Here is a 19,816-nt window from a genome sequence, read left to right on the forward strand (position 1 = left end):
AACGTGGCACCAGCCATATCCCACTCGTTCACTCTGCAAAAAGAAGTCTATGATTGACACCTTGATTTTTGAACTTCTCAAGAATCCGCTGATACGTGACTGTACGCTACGACACGCTATGCAAGTAACCAGGTTATCACGAGCGCAGCAACCAACCAAGAGCCAAAAGGAAGTCCTGTTCAGATGGCGAAAAGGCTTCGAACAGCCTCCCCTTGCCTCACCAAAACGCCCAGCGCAAATGAGCACTGTCGAAGTTCTTGTGCTTCGCTCCCAAAGAATCACACTTGGTATCACTAGAATCACACACACTCGAAAATCAACAAAAAAACTTTGACAAGAGATCACATGACAACCTGTCACAAACAGTCAGCACGTTGTTGTGGGGCGGACACAGCCATAGAATCAGACTTACACAATCCTTATCCTGGTTATGCGCAGGCACACCCATCTCCTCGAACGTCTTCGGTCCCTTCCCAGGCGGCCGAGCAGCGGCAGTAGCAGCAGGTGCACCAGGTTTCGGCGTCCCGGTTTTACTAGGTGGCAGAGCTGGACTCTGTATTTGTGGTGGAGTTGGTGCACTGCCGCCTTTGCCGCTGCCAATAGGCACGCCTCCTGCATTGGGAACCTTTCCAACCGCGCCCACAGCCGCAGGCGGCGGCCTCGCAGAAGGTCCGGCAGGAGCAGGTTTCGACGCAGTTCCATAGGGTCGTCGTTCATCAGAGCCTCTTCGTCGTCGTTCGGGCTTCTCGCGCCATGTCGGGTCCACGGTCTGAGGTCGCTCAGTATATGGAGCTTGATATCCAAGACCTACGGCTTGCTGCTGTGGTTGTGGCGTTGAAGCTGGTGCTGCAGGCGCCGCAGGGGGCGCTGTCTGTTGGTGTTGGAGATGGCCAGGTCCTGGAGGTGGCATGCCATTCTGAGGCGGTCGTGACTGCAAGCCAGCGGGACCCGACGTGACGCGGCCACCCATGCCAGGTCGAGCGCGAGGATCGTTAGGGTGTAGCCCTTGTCCATTGTAATGCCCAGATGGCGCAGACGATTGTCGCTGATCAATAGGATGTGGTTGCGCGGTTTGAGGCCGTAGTGGAGCAGGTGCAAAGTTGGCTTCGGAATACGGTCGTTGTCCGCCTTGCGATGGATTCTGCAAGATCGCAGGATTGATCTGAAAAGCAGAGCTGGGACGATCATAAGGTGCTGCACCAACTGTGGTTGCCGGACGTTGCGGAGTCGCGTTGAAGAAGCCGCTCGTGGGTCCACCACCGATTCGTGGAGTGCCAAACTGTGATGGAGGACCATCTGCCATAGGATATGGAGCAACCGAAGCGGGTCTCACATCAACCTTGGGCGGGCCGTCATCAGTAGGATATGGCGTCGTCCCTCGCGCAGGAGGCTGGACTGCGTTGTAGCCGTTCGAATATGGCGCATAGCTCTCTCCAACAGTCCCTAGTGCGGGCTCCTGTTTTTGCCGGAATCGATCTGGCCGTTGTCCACGCATGGACCCGTGAGTAGATCGGATCCTGTTGATCGCCACATTCTCGTGATCACGCTTGTTCAGCACCTCTTTCTTCTTCAGTCCCTCGATTCGTCCTTTTGCATCTCCGTTTCCGTGCTTAGCCGCTTTGTCGTACCATTCCATCGCCTTTTCGAGACTCACCGGCACATGCATGCCGATCTCGTTGAAATATCCCAGCGCAAATTCCGCAGTTGGTAGGCCAGTAGCCGCAGCTCGCTCCGCGTATGTGTATGCCAGCTCTTCATTCTTCGGGAACAAGCCTTCCGAGCCAACCAAGAACCACTTGCTCAATGCCATATCCGCGTCCGCCTCGCCTTGTTTCGAGGCCAAGGCGTTGTAGTGCACCGATAAAGCTGGGTTGAACTCACAACCCAACGATCCCAGCTCGTATGCGGATCCCATTTTTGCCTGCGCCTTCGCAAACTTCATGTATGCAGCCTTCTCAATGTTCACTTTTGCTTGAAATTCGTCCAGCGCCAAATACTGCTCCGGCACTTCGATCTGGGGTAGCTGCCTTGCGAGCAGCATTCCGTATACGTAGGCACCCTGAGCAGCATTCTCGTCCGCAGCTTCGGCAGACTGCTTGATCAGCGAGATGCCCTTTGCCCAATCTTGTTGTTGTCCATGCTGTCCTCGTAGAGTCATCATGCCCAATCTGTAGCACGATGCCGCATCCCCCGCATCCACACCTCGGTGGTAATGCCGCAAAGCCTTGACTGGGTCGTTGTAAGATTCGTATAGCATCCCAATCCTGTATTCCGCTCGCACATATCCCCGATCTGCTGCTCTTGAGTAGCATCGAAACGCCTCCTTCTTGTCCTCACGCTGCCCGAAACGCCCCCACTCCAGCCACATGCCCCGCAAGAACTCTGCTCGAGGGTGATGTTGGTCCGCGAGAAAGGTGACAATGTTCATGGCATCCGCCTTGAGCTGGTGCTCTATCCTCGGGGTGGACGCCCGTGCTTGTTGAGGCTTCAACGCTGCCAATCGTTCCGCCTCGTCGGAGCATACTCCAGCATACAAGAGGGCGTCTGCTGCCCATGCCAGCTGCATTTCGGGATCATTCGAATTGAGCACCGGAACTCGCGCATTCTCGAGCCGCGCCTCGAGCTCGTCATCGGACGGAGGTACATTGGGGGCAGGATTGACCAGTTTTGGGAAGGGCGAGAGGTGGGGTAGGTCGTTCGCGCGACTGTTCAAATCCAAGTTGTTCAGGCCTTCGCTGATCTGGTTCGACATTTCTGGGTTGATCCTATGTTGTCACGCCCGTCAGCCACATATGTCCTTCGAGGCATGCTTCTTTGTCTGTTCTTGCGGGAATGCGGCGAATCGTCCTGGGCCCCAACGAGGACAATGAACTGGCTCGCGGGAACCACGCGAGATGCACCGCGATTTCCCCACCAAGGATAACTCTCGCAAGTGGGCATCATACCTTTGCGGCTCCGGCTGCACCAGAGGTGGGCTGACAGGCGGCATGTAGAAGTCATCGTTCCCGCCCGGCACGAACGTCGCACTCATGTTGTCGTGCGGGTAGTGGTGAGAGTATGCCATCGTCCAAGAGAAGCGCGCGCCGGTCGGCGCGGGCGACTAGGTATATCTCGGTGGAGAATCGTAATCGTACAGACTCAATCTCGCCGACTGCCTTGGCCGGCTGCTGCGAGCCCCTCGTTGCGCGGGTCGGTGGGTGGGAGGTTAGCGAGACTCGTCACCCACAATCTAACGGCGCAGTGTCTCTTAGCATGTGTACTTGGCGGTGCATGGACGAGCGAGCGAACGAGCGGTTAGGAGGAGCGACAATATGAGCGAGATCCCGGGAGGTGAGCTCCACCAGGCAAGGCAACTGGCAATGAAGCTCATCTCGCTGCTCCGCACGTGCCAGCGTATTCGCGTCTGCTGCTGCGACTGACGTACGTACCTCGCCAATAGCCCCAAGCCAATTCTCGCCGTCTCGCGAAACCGGCACAATCAAAGTCGATACAGACGTTTTCGGGGCGGGCATGCGAACTATACGTCTGCGCGTCCTTCTATATTTGTCTGGCGCCGTCGTCGACCGTGCTGACAAGTCGTGCGCGTAGGATCTCACAGCACCGCACGTTATACTAGTGGCTGAAGCCCAACGCTGTTGTCTTTTGCTGCGGCTGGTGTTGTCTCTGAGCACAGCCTCCTTTCTGATCACCCACCACTCTCGAGGGAGACACGACAAAAGGTCACCGAACGCGAAAGTGCATCAGAGGACAGCATATGCCTGTCGTATTGCGACTGCCGGAAAGCTTGTTCCATGATCTCACATACGACCATCTGCAGTCAATCTAGCGCGAGGGTTATATAGCTGTGAGCTGACTACTCCTGCAGCTCACTAACAAAGCTATGGATTACGGCAGCGTTGCGCGTCGAGGCACAGTATCTTTTCGACCGCAGCCAGGACGGCGGCATGGTGTGGCATGAAGTTCCCACGTGCTGCCCAGCGAAACCACGGATGCACGGCTGTCTCGCCACATCCCTCGAGACGTTCTGCATATGCACTGCACTTCCTCGAAACCAAGCCATCGTGTCTCGACCAGGCGCGCCTTCTTGCGCCACCGACACACATGAAACAGGCACGAAAAATTACACGCCACGTGCAAAGGGTTTCATTAGATCGCTTCTTTTCCTCCCCTCGTAATTGCTGCTTCTTGATGCAACCCAAGACCAGAGAGCTGGGACTCCAGCCTATTTCACATTATCGGAGGAGTTTTCCTTCTCCACAATACACATTATTCATTCATCTTGAAGTTGTCATTTGCTCCACCAATAGCCGTTGGCGGCCTTTAATCTCCCGTTCATCTTCTTGCCACCACCAATATGGCCATTAGTGATCGGCTGTCCGTTCACGTGTCCGTGCTCGGCCGGTCTCTGCTCCGTCAACAGCTGCCATAGCTCGCCGATTGTTATTCGCTTGACCGGGAGCATGCTGTACTGCAAGCTGTAAAGGTTCTTGCGATGTATGGGAGGCACAAACTGCCCAGACACCAAGCACAAGAATACTCTAGGCAAGAGGTAGTGCTTACGAAGTCTCTGTCCCAGTTGTGCGTATTGTGAGAATGTCTGCGAAAGAGGAAGTGGGATGGACTGCGAACAGGTTAGCTATGTCGACCGACGTTTGGCATTTGAAGGAGGGTGCTACCTTGAGTTTAATGTAAGATGTTGGTGCGACTTTCCCCACCTCAGTAGAACTCTCAGAGGCCGACGAAAGTATGCGCGGGGGATCCTGCAACTCAAACTGAATGCCTCCGGGCAACCGCCGGGAGTCTTTGACGCGAAGCATCAAGGCGAAGAGTGGGAAGTGGTTAAGACACGCCAACCACGTGTCCAGCGCGGCCTTGAGCGCTATGATGGCCATCCTTGCACCGGCAAATGTCGCATAGAACACGGCAACCGTCGGCAATAAGAAGAACAGGAGAGTGAACAGGATCGTACCAAGGAGGAGCTGATCGAGGTCGTAATCGCAACTGTCGATGCGACTTCGTAATATGTTTCGCTTTTTCCCACGAAAGAGATGGAAGAGCGAAATGATTATTGTTAGCTGCCAGTTGTAGATGCGAGCCGAGGCGACGTAGAAGCAGTAGATGTGCATGGTCAACACAGAGAGCAAGTCTGAGAACATCGAGATCGGGAGACTGGCGCCGGCGAAGCTGGTGATGCCAATGATTCGGATCAAAGAAGGCAACGCTGGCCTTAGTTCAGTCATGCAGCCATTCCAGTATTCAATGACCCAAAGGAAGAGGTCGCCAAGGAAAGTCGCAAGCTCGTTGTTGAGTTTCAATCCAGCGGGATAATCCATGAGCCATGTTAGCATCTGTTGAAGGCCAGCTACCGAATACTCGGCTAAGGTGGTATCAAGGAGATAGGCCACATAGTCGACGTTCTCAACGATGTATGACCCCAAGGCAATGCCAATAATGACATCGTTCGCAACAAGCCACAGCGAATTGAAAAAGCGGATATAGTCTGGATGACTGTTGGTGATGCTCTCCCAGTCATTGCGTCTTCTGTTCAACGTCACGTATTGATCGGGCCAGTAACAGAATTGCTGCAGGCGGATGTCGACTTGCTGCGCGGTGGCCGAGATGTCCTTCAGGGCTGCTTGCCCGAACGGTCGCCAGTCCAGCAAAGAAAGCAAGACTTCTGCTGCTATTCGTAGCACCATCAGGTATAGCACAACCACTTGCCTCAAAAACGGCCAGATGTGTTGTCGGAATGATCGTTTCGATTCCAGCTGCACGTAGTCCCAGAAATTGGTTGCCGATTCCACCACTCTTTCTCCCACGCTCATAGCTCGCTTTGCCCGCACACCGACCATGCCGATGTTGGACTGCAGCAGAGCGTCCAGCTCAGCTGAGCAATTGATTTGTACAACGATATTGTTCAATGCCATCTCTTTCTCGGATCGTGGATGTCTAATGACACTGTGCTGCTTCAATTTCTCCACAAGACTCGCCTTCTTCTTCCTGGCGTCTGCTTCATCTTTGTCGATTCGATCGAATGAGGAGTCACCGCCGTGCGGCCCGCTCTTATCCACGAGCGCAAGAGAAATTGGCGTGAGCGACAGATATTGCATCCTACGTGGGTCGGGTCTGTCGAAAGTGATGATCTGGAAAGTGACCGGGGCATGTTCGTAACGTTCGACTCGTGGTGTTACGCTCCTGGGCACAATGTGCAAACAGAGCAGCTTTGGATCGAAGATCGTGCTCGTGGGTTCGGTGTTGAGTGTTCCAAGGACTTGCAGTTGCTGGTTTCCACAGTGTGCTACGAGCTTGTCGATTGAGTACGGGCTACCGCGAAAAAGTGTTCGCATGCGCAGGGCATGATCGACGTTGCGAGGCTGGTATCCTGTCAGTGCGACTGCATTCGGCGTCTCCCCCACCAAGCCTCACCTCCACGCCTTGCAGGACGGCTACAATGAGGACGTCCAAGTCTGAATTCCTCCATCCTACAAGTACTCCTGGGATGCTATCCCTTGGCGCATCCGAGGGCCAGAATACGCGCATCAACCCATGATTGTGGCTGGGCATGCTCCCATTGCGGGCACTCTTTGTGTCGGAGGAGAGTCTAAAATGATCCTCGGCGTCTCAGCTGTTCGCGCGCTGATATGCTGGCTTCCGGGGGTCGAGGGTGCTGAAGCTTCGTATTAGATCGATGTCTTCGCGCGGTGCACACACCTCGGAGACTGACAAGCTCGGCTTCTCTGGCGGCAATGCGCTCGATGGGGATGAGCACCAGCACGAAGAAAATGGACAGTACAGCGAAGCCTTTGGCAGCACGTGTCTGTGGAGGTGGTTGTTAGCCACGATCTTGCCCAGCGGGGCCTGCTGCACCTACAATCACTCCGTGGTCCCAAGCAAAGATGGCGAGCTCATATAAGCGCGTGACAAGATCCCAGCGAGCTGTGATGTATCCGGCTAAGAAGATGCCGAATGTGAGGACGGAGACAGGGTGCATCAGGCGAATGTGTTGTCATGCTCGAGGTCGTCGAGGAGGATGCAGTGTCGTTTTCGAGGCTGCGGGCAGAAGACGCCTCGGTGGCTAGCGACGGAAGGTTTGCGCGTGCAATAGGAGAGCCAGTCGCAAGCAGGCCACGTCCGCGACCAGGCAGATATCACTACGTGCCGGTCAATGTTCGTTGGTCAGACCGCAGCATATTTAACCAGAATGATGCGAGACCATGTTTTTGTCTTGCACAAGCAGCGTGAGCGCACAGAGCGCGAAGACGACACGAATCGCGGAAAGCGCAAACAAGGTTTCGGCTGCTGTGCCGACGCGGACCTCAGGCCCTCTCCAAAAAATGTTGTCGTGACGAGACATTCTAGTACCGCATCAACGACTTGAGTGATTCACTGTGAATGCACGTGCGAGCTGGTGGGTCGACGAGCGACGCGTGAACAGGACGCGTTTTCTATTCTAATTGCACTTTGTCGCGAGATCTTGGCCTCGACGTTGTGCATCATCCTCATCGCATATTCGGCGATAATTATCGCGCTCTGCAGTCCTGTGCACCGCTACCTGTCAGCGACAAGTGAAGTGCAGTTCTCATTGTGCATGGTGAGCAGGGCGCTGGGCTTGAGGTAGCGGCGGCCGCAATGGTGGTCTGCAAGTTCTACCAAGAGGGGCGGTGCAGATATGGAGGTAGGAGCAAGTCGCCAGCTTCCCACTCTAAATATGCTAAGTATCTAAATCAGATGGCTGTCGCAACGAACATCCCGGAAGGAATTCCTTTCAGCAGCCTCAATCCAATCGCTTCGCGCCCCTCTCGAATCAGGGAGGAAGTGGCGGCTTTGGCTCGCGAGGTCGATCAGGTAACGGTGAGACTACCTTCGTTTACATGCACCCGAAACCAGCGAGTTATTACCCCGCAGCTTTGTGACCAAGATGGAGAAGAGTGCGCCACGCCGTACAGCTGCCTCTCTGAGTAGCGCAAATGAGGACTCGCACACAGTCAAGACAAAGGAGCTAACGGCATCGCAGTAGATGACAATCCATACCATCTAGTCACGGACGACATCAGGAACGACGTCACCTATGTGCGAGACAAGAAAGAGGGCGAGCGACCAGCATACCCATTCGGTGCTTATGGTCCTGGGAGAGGTGCTCCTAAGCAGCTGATCGAAGGGCCGCTGGAGCTTAGTCCCGAGGAACTTCGAGTACAGGCGTACCTTGCGCAATCAACTGGCACATTGCCACAATTTGTCAGTTCCTCGCTTTTTGAGGCATGAAACTCGCGTACTGATAGCCAGCGCAGGAAGCGCAATACGCGCAGCTGGAGCAATTGATGAACAGCAAGGTGCAAAATATTCTTGCCAACACCGAAGATGCAAAGAGATACGCGGCAGACGAGTCACAGCCGAATCGCAACGACAATGTCATCAAACCAGCGCCGGGAACATGGCCCTTGAGATTAGGACAGAACACGAGCGCGCCGTCAGGCGGGTTTGGGACGAACTCGAATACAGCATCTGGCGGGTTTGGCGCCGCTTCCCAGCCTTCAGGCGGCTTTGGAGCCCCCTCGAGACCGACATTCGGAGCGTCTTCTCAGCCTACGTTCGGTGCACCATCAGCGCCTGGCGGAGGAGGATTTGGCGCACCATCAGCGTTAGGAGCAAAGCCCTCGCCGTTCGGTGCAGATGCGAATGCGGCACCCAGCACTGGCTTCGGCGCACCTTCAGCGCTGGGCCCAAAATCAAACCCATTCGGCGCGCAGCCAACTGCGCCAACTGCTGGCGGCTTTGGCGCTCCTTCTACACTTGGGGCAAAGCCGAATCCGTTTGGTGGCGCTCAGCAACCGGCTGTAGGAGCATTTGGTGCACCGTCAGCACTGGGCCAGAAGCCCAATCCATTTGGCGGGGCTCAGCAACCAACTACAGGAGGATTCGGTGCACCATCACAACCAGCTTTTGGATCTACTGGCTTCGGTGCAGCCGCAGCAAGACCTACTCCAAGTCCTTTCGCACCGGCGAACGCGCAAGCAAACAACTCAACTCCTTTTGGCTCAATAGCGCAACCTACTGGCGGGTTTGGTAGCCAGCCAGCTCCAGCTCAAACGAACAACGCTCCATTCGGCAGCCAGCAGCCCGCAGCTCAAACGAACAGCACGCCTTTTGGCGGCTCTCAGCCAGCTCAGACGTCAGGAGTCGGATTTGGTGCTCCTTCAGCGTTCGGTGCCAATCGTCCATCGCCATTTGCGACCTCATCAACCCAACAACAATCAAATCTGGTGAGGCCCAACCCATTCGCCGCGAAACCACCCGCACCAGCCGAACCACCAGGAACTGCGACCTTCGGCGCCAACAACCTCGCACCCGGCACCCAAACACAGAACCTACCCGCAACATGGAAAGGCCAACGCGTCGTCAGAGACCCTAAGAATGACACACCAGGCTATCCAGTCGTTGATCAGTCAAAGCCAGATGGAAGAGGTATTGAGCGTATCTGGTTCCCGTATGGTCCTCCTGAGATCTCAGAGAAGCTGAATGCCATGACCCAAGCTCCCGCTCCGGTCTACGAAGATCCGAGCATAGGACCGAAGTTGAAAGAGGTGTATGAGTGGGTTTCACAGAGTGGAACATTTGCTAAAGACGGAGCGATCATCATGCCTGAGATTCCGCCAAAGAGAGAGTGGTGCGCTTTCGAGATATGAAAGGCGTGGCCAGCAAAATGGCAAGCTGTCATGCATCTGAGCTGGGCCGGGGCGAGAGGTCTTGCGCGATTGTAGTAGAGGGGATCGGCGCGATATACAAGAGAGAATTTTGACCATCAGCAAGCTGAACAGGTGACAGCAAACATGCAATGGCATGATAGAGGGAAGCGCACAATCGATCGAAATCTTGACGATGGTAGAGCATCAGCTTGAGTTTCTGTTGAGCAGAATAACACATGAGATGAGTGCACAGTGGCACCATGGTATATTTCACTTCAAACTTAACCAGAGGTAGATGAGTGAAACGTGTCGGCTCAGAGGTGAGGCGCGTATTAGCGTGATACAATCCTAAGCAGGTACTACTCTCCCATGCTAGAAAACTCCATGCGTAACTCGTAGAGTGTGTACTCCAAAAATGAAAAGACTCGCTCGCTACAATGATTAAAACTGTCCACTCATACGGCCTGCGCAGGTGTCTCATTCTCCGCCACGACTGCGACACCAAGCCCTCTGTCCGGCGAAGACCGCACAAGGGCTTCCTGCCGTCTGGCTTTGAGGAAGTCGCTCACGGCTCGAATGAGGATGAACCATCCCACAATCATCAAGACATATGAAAGCCAATCTGTGGTGCTCAACCCGCTCCCACCTGAGCCAGAATCACCTCCTGTGACCTGTCCAGGATCGAAGTCGTGCGAGTTCGGGTCATCGGGTACGCCATCCGTAGGAGCACCGGGTGAAGGATCAGAGTTCCCTCCTCCTATTGTGCTCGCATATCGCATTTGGAAACCATACTGTACAAGTGTAACGCCCAGTCCAGCTCTTGATCCGTTCTTCGCCGCATGTGTCGTGTGTAAGAGATATGTGAGCAAAAAGCCGATCAGCTGGAAGGACATGGAGATGAGTGCGTTCCAGATGAAACTGAAAATGCTGCCGACTAATAATCCATCGATGAACACATCATCCGGATTGCCAGTCATGTTGTAGGGCGAGAGAACGGTCGTCTCCCAGTAAGGCGGTGTCGCATCAGCCGCAGCTTGTTCGTATGTCGGTGGTTTCTCGTCAACGTCATCTCCAGGCCGTGGTTTGGCGTTCAGGTTTGCCCACACTCCGTCATTCTGCCCGCCACCTACTACCCGTCCGTTCGACGAGCCGGGCGCGGCGGCGGGCACGTACGAAGGTATCTCGGTGACCTCTCGATGTGGCGCTTCAGGTCTTCTGGTAGGCGGCGCTGGTCCAGATGGCCCCTCGTCCCCAAGTATCAGTCGCCTCCGGTCGCGTGTGTCGTCATCGTCATCCTCGTCGTCGGAAGGTGCGCCAAAGGCATCATCTAGTTCGCGCTCGTCTTCGATCGAGTGGTTGTCTCTTGACGCTCGCCGGGAGGAGTTGCGCGATCGGAAAGATGGTGGCGGGGAGTCGGGGAGAGCGATGGGGGCATTCGATGCTACATGGTCGTCTTCATCTGTTCCGGCGATCTGCAAATATGCCATGTTAGTTGTATTCATGTTGGCAGCCTGGAAACCAGGGAGGCGAGTGCCCGGGCGCTTACGTACCCGCTCATAACGCTGTGAGCTCATGGTGGTCGCGGTGGAGTAGTCGGAGGGTCTCAGCCCGTGGAGAGATGTCGTAGCGGAGGCGCAGGCGGCGTTGGCAGTGATGTCGGCGGTGTTGGGAGCGTGCAGTGTTGGCGGCGGAGATTAGATAGGTGCTGGCACAGGTGACAGATGAGGCGGAGTCGTCGATGCAAGGATGCCTGAGCCTGGAACCAAATCGCGCCTGCCGCAGTCACGCCACGCCTAAATTTGCAACCAACAACGGCATTGTTGGTCGTGGTCAGATGAGTCCGAATCATTCACGACAACAAAGACCAACACAAAGACACGCTCATGTCAGTGCACGATAGTGAAGAAGTCACCGCATTGCACCCCTACAGACATCATGGACGATGATGACATACCGTACGCCGTTCCCTGTGGGTTCGCCGAAGAAAAACCACTCATCAGACGCCCAGCCAACTCTCCGCCGACACTCTCGCGGCCCTAGCAGAGTTCCATAGTGAACGCGATGCCAAAGCTAAAGAATTCGAGGATCTGAAGACCAAGGCAGAGGACGATTTTGCGAGTGGCTCGGGCAAGCTCACCATGGATTTGTTTGGCGAGGACTGGAACGCGAGTCAGTTCTGGTACACCGACCACACTGCGGAAGTGCTTGCACGACAGCTGTTGAAAGACGCCACCGACTCTTCTGCGATCGCTGTCGTGTCCGCCCCCAGCGTCTATGTTGCGCTGCGGAACATCCTTGCCAATGACGAGACAGCCCCCCGGCCGCAGCTATGTCTGCTCGAGTATGACAGACGTTTTGAGGTGGTAGGTTCAGACTTCGAGTTCTACGACTTTCAGCATCCTCTCCGCGTTCCCCCGACTCTGAAGGGAAAGTTCGATCGCATCATTTGCGATCCTCCTTTCCTGTCTGCGGATTGCCAGACCAAGACGGCACTCACTGCTCGGTACCTAGCAAAGAGCTGGTCTGATGATCCACAGCAAACACTGCGCTTCATATCCTGCACCGGAGAGAGAATGGAGTCCAACATACTTCGACTTTACGCGAAAATTGGCGTGAAGACAACGACATTCGAGCCAGAGCACAGCAAAGGTCTTAGCAACGAGTTCAGATGCTATGCTAATTTTGAGTGCGAAATCTGGAACTGGCGCCATGATTGATCATGGTGCTGTGCGCTCTTCAAATTTGAAATAGCTGCATTTTCCTATGTCAACAAGGAATGTAGCGTTGGAATCGCCCTCCGGCCCATAATCCCCGTGCGTCAATGCCACCTCACACCAGGTAGGCGAAGTTCTTGGTATTGCGTAATATTCTAATGCCGCAACACTGCTTCGGTGGTGCCCACTCTACGCCTGAGATAAGCTCCGTCGGGCTGGTAGCGATTTATAGCACTGACGCACTAGAAACTAAACAACCGTGAACAAGCTGGACTGTGTCATCTCATGTGTAGTTGACACCGTTGGTATACGCGGCATCTTCCTCGAGTCGAACTTGCCGGTCCCGCTTCAGTACCACCTTCCTTATAGCGCCACCCATCAGAACGCCGCAAGTGTGCAACCGATATATGCCACAACCTGTGCTATCCTGGATTGCAGCAACCTTCCGCGGCAATGCCACTCGTGCTAGTGTCGCACAGCGTCCACAGACGCGCATTCATCACAAAATCTGCAAAAGCGGGAGCCCATGTTATGTTGATCACAATCAGTATGCGGCCGCGGCAGCCCAATGCCGTTCGCGGATATTGCTGCGTTCTTGCAGCCTCTTTTCGTCGCTTCCAGCGGGCTGGGTACTCGGTAGGCAATTCAAATGCGAGCTACGAACGAACGGCACCGACGATAGTACCGAGCGCTAGTGTCGAGCGGATGCTGACAAGGAGATTCACATAGCCGAAGTCGCCGATCTATGAGCGCACAGCTCTCGAAGTGTAACGACTTGTTATCAAATCTATGCACCAATTCATGCCAGCCCAGCTTCTATATCGGAAATCGACCCGCGGAGAGAACCAGCTTTCTGTTAGCGAAAGCGCCATCATCCGCCTGCGTGCTGTTGATCTGAGCGCTTCAGCATTCCCGTTCGGTACGCGCATAGTAGGCTGCAAGTGTGGGTGGAGCTTTGTGCCACGCTGGCTGTCAATACACTTTCGGTCTCGAGCGACCAGGATTCGGGCCCGAAGGATTTCGGGGGCATGATCCATGGTTCAGAGATGGTGTGAATGGTGCTTGAGAAGCAAGCAAACCTGGCAGAGCTGGCATCTGTGCACACATGCAGAAGAGTATTGCATGTATAATCACGGAGAAATCGCGACATGTTACATTTTGGCCCCCACATCTCGCGTGGTTTGCATCCGCGTGCTGTGCAAGCGCGCAGCATGTGCTGGCCATGCGCGATGCCCATGCTTTCGACCTTACTCACCCCGTACTCAGGCGCATGTTGATGCAAATGGTTCCACCTCAACCAATTTTGCAGATACCACCCTGTCTCGCCTCCTTTCTGGCAATGGCAACTCGTTACGAACAAAGCTGGGCTGCAACATGCCACATCGTGGCACCACAGAGAGCCTCCAACCTCACCTGTCACATTCTAGTCCACACCACCGCTTCGCGTGAAGATTGCCGCGTTGTGGCACATGCAAACGACCTTGCACCTGGTCATCTGAGGAGGAGTGGCGGGGGTAATGACTTCCAGCCGCGACTTTGGCGACGGGGGTGTCCATTTCCCGGGACACTGGAACCTCACAAGACTCTGTCTCATCTGGACGATGCTGCAGTCTTCGAAATCCGAGGAATATCGCGGGTACAGCATCGGGGCCTGCGGGAGCCAGCCGAGGGCAAGCGTCCTACATGCTCGGAGACGGTCAGTAAAGGCTGACTCACAGCGACACAGCCCACACTCTGAAAGGGAAAGTGCAAATGTCTGAGTAGAGACTGTAGCACAACGTTTCACCAAAGCGATCGAATTTGAGAAGTTCCACAGCACATCATGCCATGGTCAAAGATATACGTCACACGGCGATTTGACAGCGGGTATCGACATTTCTTTCAGAGCGAGATGAGATCGATTGCGTATTACGTAGCATGAGTTTCCAACCCAATGGTACTTTCAATAGCATTTCACATGCGCTGCAGACCCACCATCCCAGAACACCTCCTGCGGACCAATTCGGCCGAATATGCTCGGGTCGACTATTGCGCATTCTGAAACGTCTTTCATCCGAGTACTGTATGCTGCTCAGCTCCTGACCCCCAACGCCGGATGAATATGAGCCAATGTACTGTGATACAGTTTCCGGGCCTTAGCAAAGGCGGTCCCTCCGCTGATCAAGTGGCCATGATACGCTGGGTGTATGGCCTGTTGCTATCAACGATCAATGGTCCATTTGCACTCCTGCCAGGGGTGGGTTGGGACGGCGAAAGAACAGGTTTAGCTGCCTTGTCGAGTCGGACCTGGAGCTTCATATCCATAAAGTTCTTTTCATGGAAGAGGTCAATGGCTCTTTTTGCCTCAGCAATGGAACCATATTGAATGGTGCAGTTGCCTTTGGATTTCTTTGTTGTTTTGTCGATGTTGAGGCGGAATTCGACGATGCGACCGGCTTGACTGAACCACTGTTTGATATCCTTCTCGCTTGCACTGTAAGGTAGATGGCTCACATACACACCTCGCGCTTCCGTCCGAACAGCCCCATACATCATGTTGACTGGTATACCTGCAGCAGTGTTGTATGCCGGGAAAGCCGACGTCGCTGCCTGTGCTTGCGTTTGTTGCATGGCATAGCCTTGGGCCAACGCAACCTGAGGGTTGATCCCGTACTGTGGCATTGGGCCACCCATTTGCTGGGAGCTCCACTGGACTGGCACTCCATGGGGGTTGGGAACACTCATCCGTGTACGGGTTTGGCCTGTCGAGAACTGACGAGCGGATGGCACAACGGCGGGACCGGTCGGTGTCAAGGGCTGCCACTGCAACGACGCTGCCACCATTGGTAGAATGCCGTTGACTGCTGGAGGGCTTCGTGGACTATGTCCACAGTTGCACTGTAAGAATCGGGCACTGTTAACATTGCTAATGTCCCACAGGTGGACTCTCAGACGGTTCCCCTCGATGACATCGTTCGCAAGCCATTCTTATTGAGATGTCAGCGATTGAACGCCTCAAGCCATTGAAGAGCTTACGATAAAGTTGTATGGCTTCAACCTGCAACCCCACTCTGGCGTAACCCACGCCTTCACTAGTAGGTCGCCCGTTCGCAAAGACCGCCATATCTGCCCAAAGGCCGTGTGTAGCCCGGTTCTTGATCAGATCTTTCAAGTCGTGCCAAGTGTATCTCGCAGGAAGCTAATCGTGGGTCAGCTTCGAAAATTGGTTCCATGCAAATGTGACTGACCCCCTCGATGTGCACGAAGAATGGGCCACTGCCCGGATCGAACGTGAATTTGACATTATGCAGATAGCTTCCGGAAAGACAGTTGAGAAGAAAAGCCGCCGCGGATCGTCAGTGAGATATCTTCGTATCAGAGGTTGAAAGTGAGAACAATGTATGAGATTGATCAAGTTTAAAGTGCTCGGAGGAGGGGTAGGCCAGGCGCTCAGGAGATGAATGAGAATGTACTGATATGAGAATGACCTGACTCTTTAAATGCCTCGTTGAACATCTGTGCTCAGAGAGAAATCGAGGATCAGCTCTTGACATCTCCACGATCACCCCAACTATGAGCCGCTCCGCAGAATCGATGTGATGTGGCAATGTGGGCCAATTGCACAGCGTGCACAACGCCTCGCCGTTTGGGTGCATTTGAAGTAGACGTGCTCGAGCGGCGTAGTAGGTTGGGATTGCAGAGGTCCAGAAGTAGGTCTCGCCCGTTCACATGCATGAGGGCAATCCCGGTCACTGCTTCACCCAATGGATGCGAACGTGGGGATGAGAGGCCAGTCCGAGCAGCACATCCCGCGAAGACAGATGTGGCTGCATGGCCAGCAGTCTCGCTAGTTGCGCGCATCCCGACTGCCCCGAGGGGCAAAAGCGCAGATTCATGGAAGCTTGGTGCAGAATAGCCACATGTCAGCGTGAAGAAGGAGCGAGGTTCGAATCGGATGCTTCGGCAGGATCGGAGTGGCGCTTCTTTGATATGAATCTGGAGATGGAGATCGGGTCAGATTCGGAGAATGCGATTCAAATTGCCAGCTACACATGTCAACTCGTTGCACGACAAACCTGTTGCATATACTGCGATCTAGGCGGACCTGACATGGAAGTTCAGGGGACATTGCAGCCTGAAGCCAATTCGCTTCGGAATCCAGGACGGGACATGTGCTCGGCGAGCGCCCGGCGTCCCGTCAACGTGTGCGGCGCCAGGTGGGTGATTTGTTGACCGGGCAATGACGACGTCGAGCAAGCGCCATGCAGCACGCACTCTGGAGATGGTGTGAGGCCGTTGTGGGAGCAAGACCGATCGGGACTCGCCAGAATCCCAGCATAGCATAGCCGCGAGTGTATGGAGGGCGGGTGCCGTGCCTAGCACGCTGCTGTGTAACACGCAATGAAAGGCTGAAGCTTCGGCCCCTAATGCCCATCCTGCAATCTGATGTGGTAGTGACGACAAGCGAAGCCGATCCAGTCTAGGTGGACACGACAAACGAGCGTGCGGAGCGGCATTTGATGCAAGTCAAGGGTGGAAGATATTGCGGTATGAGTGAGGTGGGCTTTGAAGCACAAGGGTTCAGCCACTGCCCGTGCCGTCCGTCCGTCCGTCGCTTTCTTTCGGGCCTCAGGCCATCAAGGGACGACACCCATTCACTTTAGCTAAGCGATGTTGGCTGTCTGGCCACGATATCCTCCACGCACGGCACAGCGCCAGGTCGCCAGCCATCGTATTGATTGCCAACATGGACGACGCCTGGTTCCATACTCTGACCGCGGCCCCGGCGGCCAACACGCGGGAGAGGCCGCAGCACACACGCCGGGCCACGCTGCTGCAACAGCCTGTAAGCAGCTCCAGCGCCAATCGCATTGGCTCTTCTGATAGCGAGCTAGGCCGGAGAGAAAGCTGATGTGGCGATAGAGCCCATTCAGGACATACACGAGGTAGACATTGCGTGGACCGGACCCCCGAGCGCCTCCGTAGCTCGCAGAGCTCAGAGTTACAGCGACTTCTACGATGCAGTGACCGCATACAGCCAAAAGGAGGATCAAGCGCGTCGGAAAAAACAGCTTGGACACAATACACGGTCCAGTGTCTCACCACGATGTGGAGCTGGATTTCGAGGCCGAATATGCCACCATAGAGGAGCTTCTGCTGAACGAAAGTCATGCCGAGCATCAGGCATATCTCGAGGAGCTGGAGGTCTCGTATGCGCACCTCGATAACCTATTGGCCTCCACAACAAGCACTCTGGGCCTGCTTTCTACCCTCTCGGACTCTTTCAAGGCAGTAGAGGCACAGACCGAGGCATTTCGACAGCAATGTGAAGAGCTCGTGCTTGAGCAAAGACGTTTGAGTGGTCTAGCCCACGCTATCGATGAGAACGTCCAGTATTACGCGTATCTAGAGCCCATGACGCGAAGACTCAATGCGCCTGGCGCGGCGAATCTTGTCAAAGCCAACGATTTCCTGGACATGTTGTCTAATCTCGATAATTGCTTGGCCTATATGGAATCGCACCCGAAACATAAAGAGTCCGCCACATACCGGAGCCGGTATCGATTGCTACTTACTCGCGGGCTTACGCTGATCAGGCACTATTTTACCAAATCGTTAGGCGAAATTGCTTCAGATATCAGCAAGCGCATCCAAGGTGGGCAGCTCAAGGAGGCCACTCATTCTGCAATTCTATATGCGAAGTTCCGCGTACCCGCGCCGGAACTGAAGAATCTTGGTCTGGAGATTCAGAAAAGGGCGGTCCCTACACCAGAAGATGTCGATGCGGGTCGAGAGCCAGAGTATCTCAGCCTGCTCCGCGAGCTGTATCAGTCATATTCAACAACGCGTGGACGACTGATTCTGCCTCTGGTCGCGAAGAAGATGGCAGATCTTGCTGCAGATCCACAGCAAGCAGACGTCGTGTCTTTTGCTAAATCATGTCTGAGCTTCGCGAGGGGTATTTGCCTGGATGAGTACGACCTCTGGTTTGAGTGGTTCGAGACCGAGGGTGCTCTGTACGACTTTTTGGAAAGCCTACTGGAGCCGATGTATGACTATCTTCGCCCCCGCACAATCCACGAGACCAAGATGGAAAAGCTATGCGATCTCTGCACTCTGATACAAGGGCGTTACATGGAACTAGACTCGGAGGAAGAGGACGACGTTGAAGACTCTGTGGTCACTCCCTCGACAAATGGCCGACCCTTGGGGAGGAAGCTCGATTTTGGTAATTTGATTCATCCAGCGCTTGAAGATGCTCAGACTAGACTGGTCTTCCTTGCATTGAATGTGCTTCGAGACAGCATTGAGAATTTCAAACCCAAACCCGAAGATCTTGACTTCGCACCACGAGCCGCCGCTAATGGAAGCAATGGCACCAAGAAGGGGCCAGTTCTTTCTGGTAAACGAAATCCGACAACGCCGTCAACACCAGCTCCGAAGACGTTAGCTGTAGCTGAAGATGATATCGACGACGCAGAAAGCATGTTCAGCAAACGCTTTATCCCCGAAACTTCCGCACCTGGCCAGAGACAGTGGTATCCAACGCTGCGCAAAGCAATATGGCTGCTTCGCCGCATTTACCGGCTCGTCAATAGCACTGTCTTCGACGACCTTGCCCACCGCATCGTCCATTCGACCATTGCCTCCCTACTCTACGCCAGCAACCTCTTAAGTTCTCAAAAGGACAAGTCTCCGCAGGATGGCCAACTCTTCCTGATTGTCCACCTCCTTCATCTCAAACAACAGATTGTCGCCTTCGACATCGAATTCATCCCGCCCGAAGTCGAATTCGATTTCTCTTCAGTCACGAACACTTTTTACGAACTGCGCGATCGCGGGAGCCTCTGGAACCCAGCATCTTGGGTGCGACTCGTCAGCGGCGCTGTCGTAGGCGGAGGTCTTCTCCCCAAAGTCGTCGAAAATATGCTCGATGCCAAAGCCGAGCTCGATGGGCGTTTACGAACGGTTATCAACGACTTTGTCAAAAGCTACGCGAGCCACATTACTGCTCCTGTTGATCCTGCGACAGTTGCTCAGCAGAAGAAAAAGAACACCGGAAAACAAAGTGAAGAAGAAGGTGGTGATAGCGGTTTCGATGGCATGAAAGCTATCCGTACTGTCCGCGGTCTTGCAGAAAAGGATGTCCCATTGCTCCGTGCTAAATTGGAGGAATTTGTGGATGATGCTCGGACGAGAGAGACTTTGGTTGCCGCAGTGCGTGATCAGGTCCTGATGAGTTATGAAGAGTTCTTCGATATTCATAATGAAGGACAAGAAGGAGGCAGGAAGTTGAGTCGGAAAGGAAAGGGACGAGAGGACGAAATCTGGGGGCCGCAATTGTTCGGCGAAGCAATGGAGAAGGTTTTCCAGGTAGGGAGGGTTGTTGGGGACGAGGACGAGGACGAGGACGACAGGCGACTCAGTGACTAGACGTAG

At 54.5% G+C, this 19,816-nt stretch overlaps 8 protein-coding genes across 9 annotated transcripts; 3 read left to right on the top strand and 5 right to left on the bottom strand.

Moving 5' to 3' along the window:
• Positions 1–341: 341 nt before the first annotated feature.
• CKM354_000165700 (uncharacterized protein) lies at positions 342–3,064 on the bottom strand (the record flags this gene model as incomplete). Its single annotated transcript, XM_044796787.1, has 3 exons — positions 342–353; positions 413–2,765; positions 2,946–3,064. 3 exons carry the CDS (start codon positions 3,062–3,064, stop codon positions 342–344), a joined length of 2,484 nt encoding a protein of 827 aa, XP_044652722.1.
• Positions 3,065–4,288: 1,224 nt separating this feature from the next.
• Positions 4,289–6,564, bottom strand: CKM354_000165800 (phosphatidylinositol N-acetylglucosaminyltransferase; the record flags this gene model as incomplete). Its single annotated transcript, XM_044796788.1, has 3 exons — positions 4,289–4,621; positions 4,677–6,374; positions 6,427–6,564. 3 exons carry the CDS (start codon positions 6,562–6,564, stop codon positions 4,289–4,291), a joined length of 2,169 nt encoding a protein of 722 aa, XP_044652723.1.
• Positions 6,565–6,601: 37 nt separating this feature from the next.
• On the bottom strand, positions 6,602–6,991 carry CKM354_000165900 (uncharacterized protein; the record flags this gene model as incomplete). Its single annotated transcript, XM_044796789.1, has 3 exons — positions 6,602–6,667; positions 6,725–6,817; positions 6,872–6,991. 3 exons carry the CDS (start codon positions 6,989–6,991, stop codon positions 6,602–6,604), a joined length of 279 nt encoding a protein of 92 aa, XP_044652724.1.
• Positions 6,992–7,629: 638 nt separating this feature from the next.
• On the top strand, positions 7,630–9,683 carry CKM354_000166000 (uncharacterized protein; the record flags this gene model as incomplete). The annotated part of the gene is made up of 4 exons (XM_044796790.1): positions 7,630–7,675; positions 7,729–7,851; positions 8,015–8,235; positions 8,280–9,683. 4 exons carry the CDS (start codon positions 7,630–7,632, stop codon positions 9,681–9,683), a joined length of 1,794 nt encoding a protein of 597 aa, XP_044652725.1.
• Positions 9,684–10,138: 455 nt separating this feature from the next.
• CKM354_000166100 (uncharacterized protein) lies at positions 10,139–11,257 on the bottom strand (the record flags this gene model as incomplete). Its single annotated transcript, XM_044796791.1, has 2 exons — positions 10,139–11,155; positions 11,234–11,257. 2 exons carry the CDS (start codon positions 11,255–11,257, stop codon positions 10,139–10,141), a joined length of 1,041 nt encoding a protein of 346 aa, XP_044652726.1.
• A 361-nt stretch (positions 11,258–11,618) lies between these two features.
• On the top strand, positions 11,619–12,400 carry CKM354_000166200 (protein-lysine N-methyltransferase; the record flags this gene model as incomplete). The annotated part of the gene is made up of 2 exons (XM_044796792.1): positions 11,619–11,638; positions 11,692–12,400. 2 exons carry the CDS (start codon positions 11,619–11,621, stop codon positions 12,398–12,400), a joined length of 729 nt encoding a protein of 242 aa, XP_044652727.1.
• A 2,157-nt stretch (positions 12,401–14,557) lies between these two features.
• On the bottom strand, positions 14,558–15,892 carry CKM354_000166300 (uncharacterized protein; the record flags this gene model as incomplete). 2 transcript variants are annotated; one of them, XM_044796793.1, is made up of 4 exons in its annotated part: positions 14,558–15,363; positions 15,413–15,575; positions 15,625–15,691; positions 15,870–15,892. In XM_044796793.1, the coding sequence occupies 4 exons, from the start codon at positions 15,890–15,892 to the stop codon at positions 14,558–14,560; spliced, it is 1,059 nt and encodes a 352-aa protein (XP_044652728.1). The 2 variants fall into 2 exon arrangements, with proteins under 2 accessions (XP_044652728.1, XP_044652729.1); XM_044796794.1 differs by lacking the exons at positions 15,625–15,691; positions 15,870–15,892 and having other exon boundaries at positions 15,413–15,500.
• A 1,231-nt stretch (positions 15,893–17,123) lies between these two features.
• CKM354_000166400 (uncharacterized protein) lies at positions 17,124–19,810 on the top strand (the record flags this gene model as incomplete). The annotated part of the gene is made up of 3 exons (XM_044796795.1): positions 17,124–17,222; positions 17,272–17,434; positions 17,472–19,810. 3 exons carry the CDS (start codon positions 17,124–17,126, stop codon positions 19,808–19,810), a joined length of 2,601 nt encoding a protein of 866 aa, XP_044652730.1.
• Positions 19,811–19,816: the final 6 nt, after the last annotated feature.

The sequence above is a fragment of the Cercospora kikuchii genome (genome assembly GCF_019650295.1).
Source record: "Cercospora kikuchii DNA, contig_00001, whole genome shotgun sequence".
NCBI lineage: Eukaryota > Fungi > Ascomycota > Dothideomycetes > Mycosphaerellales > Mycosphaerellaceae > Cercospora > Cercospora kikuchii.